General features: G+C 36.1%; 1 protein-coding gene across 1 annotated transcript; it reads left to right on the plus strand.

Annotated features, from left to right (window-relative positions):
* Positions 1 to 2,815: 2,815 nt before the first annotated feature.
* Positions 2,816 to 3,592, plus strand: LOC113782344. The gene has a single exon (XM_027328236.1). It carries the CDS (start codon positions 2,816 to 2,818, stop codon positions 3,590 to 3,592), a length of 777 nt encoding a protein of 258 aa, XP_027184037.1.
* Positions 3,593 to 9,098: the final 5,506 nt, after the last annotated feature.

The following is a 9,098-nucleotide window of genomic DNA, read 5'->3' on the forward strand; positions in this document are numbered from 1 at the left end:
GACAATAATTTAGACCATCCTATCGAGTATGGATGATAATGGAACTTTGCTACGAAATACTAAGTGCTAAAACTTGTAAAATTGAAAAGCATATTTTCATCGACCACATACTCCACATTTTAATCAAATCCAGACTTGGACAAAATCAAGAACTTTCAGATCCCAATCATTTAGGCGCTAAATTATCAAGTTTTCAGGGCCTATGGGTCCCAAATCCAAGGAACTCATATTGTATGCGTACATTTGTAAGATCACCCTTTAAAAAATTAGGGCAGCTGTCATTAGAGGGGTCCAGACCACAATTATATGCATAAGATCAGGATGGTTGGGCAGACTTTTGAGGAACACAATATATAAATCCTATTAACGATGGATACTTTGATGTGTAATCTTGACAAGCACACTTGATGGGAAGATTGGCAATGATGATTTAATCATGCTCTATGAATTGGCTTTTTATGGGGTAGGGTACTGTGCCATTGAAAACATACTTGGGACTAATTCACCTAAATGGATCCAGGTCCGCATATAAATGGGACTTGATAGTTGATACAAGTTTTGTCAAAAAAAAAAAACATTTATTACATTATAAACATTTTTTCAATCAATTTTTATTTTATCTTTTCAACTATTTTTCTTTAACTCTACATATATCAAATCGCAAAAAGTGAGAAGATGTAGAGCAACCAAAGCCGCGAATGTAAAAAGTTGTTCAAGAAATAAAATTTATTCACTTTTTGTTTGTAGTGCAATAAGTGGCAGAGTAGTGATCTTTTAGATAAAAAAATCAATCCATTTGTTACTCATTTTTTATGTCATAGAGCTTTAATTAATGGAATTATTATTTCTTTAAAATTTTCAAAAATGAAAGAACAACTGTGCACCTCCATTATTTTGACTTATGTCTATTCACAACATGAGTTGCAATCTGCATGATTGCACCAGAAAAAGAAAAATACATTGCATGCCATGTCTTACAACACGCAAGCATTTTAAATGAGGATCAAATTGCAGACAACTGGGTATGTGGTAGTGGGGGACACATAGGTTTGAGCACCTAGGATTTAACTTTAACTTTGGGGCCGCAAAAAAACCTAGCAATCTGTTATTTTCTGATAGTCTCATCCCTTTTTTCCTTTTTAAAATTTTTTTCTATTGTGGAAGGATCCAAACCCATAAATGGAACTAGAAAATTTATTTTGAGTAAGGGGGGCTTTAGTAAATGTAAACTTAATTTAAGTATATAATGCAAAATAATTTTAATTTTTATGAGGGAAGAAAGGAGGAAAGCTTAAATTAAAAAGAGTAATTTTGAAAATTTATAATATTTTAAAGGAGGAAAACTCAATATTCTAAAATTTTCACCCTGGAGAGAGTGGTGGGGATGGTGGCAAATGCTCCTCCCTATGTTACTCTACTTCCATCCATGTTTAAACCTTATAAGATGAAAGTGGAAGGAAGGGAGCTTGACAGTTGAATGAAAGATCTAACGATTACCTTATTAATAACTCTACATTGACAAGGAAAAGACTTGCCAGAGCTAACCGTAGAGTACTCCTGCAGTTAACCTTTCCAAAGTCTCAATTTGCCCGCTATACCTTTTTCTTTAATTCACCTATTAAGCTCTTAAAAAGTAATCAATTTGACCATTTTACCTATTTGCATGGTTAAAAGAGACGGACATTTGTGTAGGTGCATAAAATGGTATAGTGGGTGTAACAGGATTTTGACATTATTAAGTAACTGATGGCATAAATTTTTTGCAAACTTTTAATAAAAATGAAAAAAGAATTAAAAAAAGAGAAATTCTCATTCAGATATCAATCTAAGTGATCAATGTGCTCCTCGTCTTCTTCTTTTACAATTGATTCATATGCAAATCAACTATTTCTTTCCTTCTCTAATGTAAACTCAAAATCTCTCTCCCTCTGTCTATTTGTACATGCGCGTCTATATTATGTGTCTCTCAATGTGCATATGAGAAAGAAACCTGCAATATGTCTATATTAGCTAATTGTACATAAAGAAGCACGTTTTGGTCACTTAACTATATCAAGGACAATAATGACGTTAGACTTATTATTCCTCGTGGCAAATTGATTGGATTTCATTGCGAAAAGCTAATAGCTTAAAGGTATATGGTACTGAATTTAATAGTTTAGGATATACTTTGCAACCCAAAGAAAATTAGCGGGATATTTTGCAATTAACCTTTACTTAGCACTTGCCTCATGATTTCATTCCACCCTCACATGTGGGATTCTTTTTTTCAGTGGGATATACCATTTCATCATATAAACGTAATCGAAAGACAAAATTATCTGTGATCAAGAATCCAATACTCTCACCAAATCCAAAATATCGTACGAGTCCTACCCTATAAAATTTCGTTATTTGTCAAATTTCTACAGCTCATCAAGGAAGTCAACTAACAATCTCGGAATAAAGTCACTGGACCATGAAAAATAGTAAGTAGTCATTTTCCATATTTCCAAAATAAAGCACAATGCAAGAAATTATCTATATCATCAGGACCTTATGAGTAATTAAGTGGACTCACTCAATTATTTAGCCAACTTTGATTAGGTTAGAAACTCCCTAGTTCATATGGGGTGCGAACCTTGTATATAAGTACGCTATTTTTTCATATCACACCAACCACCTTCTGAAAACTCTTAACTCCCACCTATCTGAAAACTCTAAGCCTATCTCTTATACTCTGCCTATCCAAAGCACCCTTTCCTAGAAAGATCAACCTCATCAGATTGCCATGCTTGGACAAAATATAACAGAAAATTTAATTCACAAGCCAAGCATGTCGAAAAGATACCCTGAAAAGACAAGCGGAATATCCTTTTGGGCCTTTCTTCTGTTCACTTTCATCTATATTTCCATATTTTACATTTTCGGACTTTCTCCTTTGGCTCTCATGAACACAACAAAATTCTGGTTCTTCATATCCAATACTATCATTTTGATTATTGCAGCGGATTTTGGAGCTTTTTCTTCGACAGGGAATAATGATTATTTTGAAGAGTATGTAAAGAGTACTCATGTGAGGATTCCCCCTCTTTTCAAATTCCATAACGTAAAGTTGGTGGAGGAAAAAATTCGTCAGCAATGGGAGGCAGCTCTGGATCATGAGAAGCCACAGGAAACGATTAAAGACGTAATTGTTACTCAAAACAGTGAACCCTGTGAGGAAAAGAAATTACTCGTCATCACACGCAAAGATCATGACGTTAAAAACATCAAGGAATATTCTCACAGTTCGAAACAAGATCAAGTTATTGTACCAAAAATTGAAAACATTGAAGCTGTGGAAGAAAAGAAGGAGATGAAATGCATCAGAACGAAATCTGACAAGCTAATCTTGGCTGCAAATGATGAGAAAAGAATCCAGAGGTCACAATCTGAGAGATATGATTACGACAGCAATCTTGAAAAAAAGATAGAAGATCAGAACGAGTTCTCAACCTTGTCTGATGAAGAATTGAACCAAAGAGTTGAGGAATTTATCAAAAGATTTAACAGGCAAATTAGGCTTCAAGCTACAAGGGACCGCCAAACTAGTCTTTTCCATGAAGTTTAGACAAATGAAGCTACAGTTCATAGGGTGCACACCGAATCCGCCTACTTTTGTGCCTGTTAGCATCTACAGTAATGTCTTTTAGTCCTTTTATTTTCTGTCAAACGGCATGGTCTTTTTGTCTGTTAGCTGGTCTATAAATTACGTTTTCCTTTTTCTGTTGTGCACCGCGGCAGACCTAACAGCTTGGGTTATGAGACAGGGTTTGTGCACTAAATTTTTCTTAAACAAATTGGATATTAAAATAAATAACAAATAAGCAAAACATTTCAAATTAAAGACAAACGTCATGCACTGAAGAAAAATTAAATTAAATAAGCAGTTCAACTTCTTCATTATTAAATGAACTATTAAAATTTTAAGGCATAAAATAAAATTATATAAATGCTGTAAAAATAAGAACAATTGTACTAATCAAGTCACAAAAAAGATCACGTTAACATATGAAGATATGGCAAGTTGTTCTACTAACTTTTTTATTTGCAGGAGAGCGAGTTAGATAGAAAATTTGTTCATTTTTTTTTCTCAAAATTTTGTTCACGCTTCACTTCATGAATCTCTTTTCTATTTTAGAACAAAGAAGTGTTTGATTTGAGTTTGAGTTATTGTAAATCTGTCATGTTATGGACTCTCGGTAGTTTAGACCAAAGTCAATGAGTTAGAACGTTAGAACACATCCCCCTTTTTTAATTGTTTATTGATTTCTTCCTAGAAGTTTGATCAAATTAATTACAAAGCTAATCATGGTAGGTTAATCAGTTCTTATTTCCTATAGATTATATTTGACTTTTACTAGTATTATATTGAATGTATGGAACTTTAGGCTATCGATTAAACCAAAGTGGATGTGCATTATATATTTGTCCCTCTATTCTTTTTATTTCAAGGGGATAATTATTGAAGTTTACATGAAATATTACCCAACTCCCAGGATACTTTGTAAAAGTTGGAGGAAGGAACAATTCCCCACTCTCCTTGTGGTGCATAGCATGCATGTATCATTCTCTCTCAACCGATGCAAACCTTACAGGTGGACATTATTATAGAGCGCATACCTATTATGAGACTACAATGCATGTATTGTAGTGTACAATAGAATGTCTCTTAAGTTACTTAAATTGTCCTAGTTTATTTGGAGACTTGGCAAATGCACTTTGGAGTTTTTTTGAACGGTCGCTCGGCATCTCTTCATCCCCTGTGGTTAATGTGACGCCACCACTTCTTCCAAGGGCGAACCCGAGGGTATTGACGGGACGCCTGCCTAACTCGCGCCAGGACTCAATACTTAAAATGAGAACATAGATTTCACGCTAAAAGAAAGTTCTATTTACTCTATTACAGCTTCAAAAGTTGCATAAACTAGTACATCAAGTCATACATACCACGAGTACCAGAAAGTAAACCCTAGAAAAGCTGATAACTACAACCACCACGACAACTATATATATCTTACTAGTCAACTTATAACAAGTACAAATTCAACTATTCTATAGCCAAAAGTCTAAACACCTTCCCGAGCGATCCCCGCGTCGGCCCCCTGCTAAGGAAAACAAATAGAATGGGATAAGCTATATGCTTAGTGGGTAATCAGGGGTAAAATGTAAACTCACATGCAAATAAACAAGTAAATCAGGATATTTCACATCAATAACAGAAAGGAAACTTCACAATGGTAGGATACGGGTGGCTCCAAAGCCAGCTCAATTCCCCGAGCTTGAACGCCTGTTGACACTCCGTCAACCAAAGTACTCATGATCCGTAGACTCCGCTTACTTTCCCCGTTCATCTTATCAACCCCCCGCTGGCCATTCAACAGCACACAGCAGCTCGAGCGAAACAAAATCACTTAGCTTTAATCAAAACTTTAACAAAGAACGAAATTCCAAGGTTAGCATGGAACTAATTTCGACCAAGCCCCGCCTGACTCGAATAGTTCGTCGACCCTTGGAATCGGGTTGGAACCAAACCCTGAGATATCCAATCTCTTAATAGATGATATCTCTCAACAAAGTACATAACAAAGTACTTACTCCAACAGCACACAGCAAAAGGGGTTCAACTCAAGTCATGTAATCACCCTCATCAGCACACAATAAAAGGGTGATACTCAACATAAACCATGTATTCTCACATATGAAATCAAAACAAATGATGGGCTTAGGTCGAGTGAGATAAAGTACACCCTCGCCTAAGTACCCATTTAACATATACAAAGCACTTTGACAATTTCACATCAATAACAACCCAATTACTCACTCAAAATAGTGAGCACGCAAATCAAGGCACTTTATATGGGTCCATCGACTCCGTCCTGTTCGTCACTGCCTGTGACAGAAGATTATACTCAACTATCAGTGAATCGACCATCATAAATGGAAATAAGGACTAAAACGATCAAAGCGGCAAAACGGGAAAAGAAATGTATGCGCGCGTGCGCGGAAATGAAAAAGGTATAAAAATAGGTTACACGGTTTTGACCATAACCAAAGCTGTGGTTATCGAATCAAGGTGTACTAGGTAGCGTCTCAAGGCTAAGACAAAACGTTACAACTTCCATGAAAACAACTCGATCCAGTTTTCAGTGGATCCAGGTCAAATTTGCAAAATACAGAACTAGAACTCCAAAGGCTAGTTTATTCCTCTAGTGAAAATTTGGGCGGCATGCCCCTTGTGTTTACCTATTTTTCAGCCATTTATGGCTTCATTCTTTTCCTCAATCAGTCCCAAAATCACACACAAAACAATCTCATTTCAATAGGCGTTCAATAGGCTCAACGTCATACAATTACAAAACCATGCTACAGAAATGACCGGAAATAAGGGTTAAAGCAAAACGTAAAAAGACAGGTTCAACGTCTCTTAGCGTAACGGTCACAACCAAAGTTACGCTTATCAGATTGGGGTGAAATTTATACCATTTCGAAGCTAAGATAAAGGGTTACAACTTTGATGAAGACCACTCAGTTCAGTTCATAGTGTATTCAGGTCAAAATTTCAAATTACAGAACCAGAATCTCACAATCAGGCTAGTTAACTGCACTATGTTTAAAAGACAATAACTTTGGCTACCGAAGTCCGATCGAGACGTTTTCAGAGGCGTTGGAAAGCTAAGGCATAGCACTAAAACTTCTATGTTTTGGCCAAATTCTAATTCAGTACGGATCAGGGTGAACAGATGCAGTCAGATTGGTAAAATGTCAACACTGTCCACAACTCTACCTATGGCAGGCAGGTGTATTTTTGTCTTTTCACGTGCTACAGTGCTCGGATTGAGCTGAAATTTACAGGCAGCTATAAAACATCATTCTCTTCAACTTTCATGTTTTGTGCTAAGCCTAATTCGGCCTCCCTCACGGTCAAACAGAACCAGACAGAACAGGGCAGTGAAGAGTTTCATTTCTGGAATTTAAGGAGTTCAAGGTATAACTTCACCTTTCTAGCTTAAATCACTACTACAACCTCCTATACAAGATTATATACACCATATACCATCCAAACACAAGAATTATAAGTGAACCATTCACAACCCTAACTCAAAATTCATCACCTCAATCATCAAAATCACTTGAATTGGGCATCACAAGCAAGATTACAAGTTACTACTCAACTTAAACAAGATTAAGGGAAATAAATGTGATGGACAGCCAATATACCTCTCAAAGATGCTTGGACGAGTTATCCACCACCTCTCCTTGTAAACCTTTTGCACACCAAGCTTTCCAAGTGCTCAAAGAAAGATTTAATCGGTTTAGAATCTTGTTTTTCACTCACAAACACTAAGCTACAAGATGATAATGGAGTTTCCTTTCCTTGTATTTTCTCTCTCAAGGTTTCGGCCACAAGCTGAAAAAAATGAAGAAGAATGAAGCTCCAAGATGGTTTTAAGGCTTAGTCATAGTTTGGGTCAAAGGTTCTTGGATGGTCTCCACTTGTCCACACAAGATCACATCTCAATGTTTTTTTCTTTTCCTTGGGTTTTTAAGGTCAAATATTTCAACCCCTTGATCAGCTTTAGAGCTGAAATTTAAGCTCCAATAACAATGAGATTAACTTGATAAAAATGGTGGTCAAATGGTGGGTTTAATCGATAGCCAATCGGTAGCAAACAATACCCGTCGGTTCGAGTCGATTTTTCTTAAATCGCGTCTACTAGGGTTTTAATTTATAATTTACTAACTTATTATTATCACTTCTAATCACACACTTAATATCATCTAAAACTCACTCTTGATCACCAAATGTGATACACACTCCGTACCGAATAATCACACTACGAAAAGGCGTAAAAATATTAGTTTACCCTAACGATGAATGCAAAAGGGAAAACTCTTAATTCTATTCTTTATTCTAAACATTGGGGATGTAAATGAGTAGTATAGCTATTATAAGGGAATAAATGCCAAATAAAAAGGAATTTTAAGAAAATATGAGGGATTTTACAATTCCATAGATTAAAATTAGGGTTTCGATTAAAACATGAGAGATTTAAGAAAACTGATTAGTCACAAGTAACTAGGGTTTTTTTTATTAGAATTTAGGGTTTCTAGTCTTTAAAACAAAACAATGTCTTAAAATAAAAATAAACTAAAGAAATCGTAATATCCTCTTGAGACTAAACAACAATAGTATCCTAAAAGTTGGGGTATCACAGTTAATGTTAGGTCACGGTGCTTTAGATGGTGGTTTACCCCGGTCAAAGGAAGGGCACTGCGATGGCTCTATAGAACGCTGCCCTTACTTATTGTATGGTTTCTATGGCGGGCCAGGAACACGGCCACCTTTGAGGGTCGGAGTATCTCGGCTGGATAGGTTCGAGGATAGGTCATTCATGAGATGCGGTTGCTGGTCCAGGTGCATTTCCCAGCCATGTCGCGATGGTCACTTCCATGGACGGAGCTCCTTGACTCTATATCCGTGGTGCGGAGGCCACTAACATCGACATTGGTGCGTTGGGTGTGTTTGAGGGATGGGTATTGTAAGTTAAATACGGATGGCTATGCGACATTGTAGACACCAAAATTTTTCAAAATTTGTGTTTTTATTATTATTATTTTTTATTTTATTTTATCTTATTTGTCTCTATCTTTATTCTTATTATTATTTTATCCTTTGATTCTTTGTTTAAGAAAAAATCATTTTTCGTAGGAAAATCACGAAGAGAAAAGAAAGAAAAGAAAAGAACCAAAATCAGTTTTGTAAAAAAAAAAAAAAAACTTTGAAGATTGCACGCGCGCCAGCCAGCCTCCATGGCTTCGTACCAGAAGCCATGGAGGATCAAGGACAAAAATTGCAGAGGCCATTCTTGGCCTCCAAATCCATTTTGTTTTTTTCCTTTTCCCCAACCATTTGCCACCTCATGCCCTTAATCCATATCAAGATCTTTCTAAAAAAATGCCATGTAATGGCTCTAAATTTTGGAAAAAACCCATCCTTCATCCTCACCTTTGAGGTGAGGGTTTTGGGCTTGTGGGTTCATACAAAATGGATAGAAAAGAAGCCAAAATAGAAG

This window comes from Coffea eugenioides, chromosome 9 (genome assembly GCF_003713205.1).
Source record: "Coffea eugenioides isolate CCC68of chromosome 9, Ceug_1.0, whole genome shotgun sequence".
In the NCBI taxonomy this organism is placed as follows: Eukaryota; Viridiplantae; Streptophyta; class Magnoliopsida; order Gentianales; family Rubiaceae; genus Coffea; species Coffea eugenioides.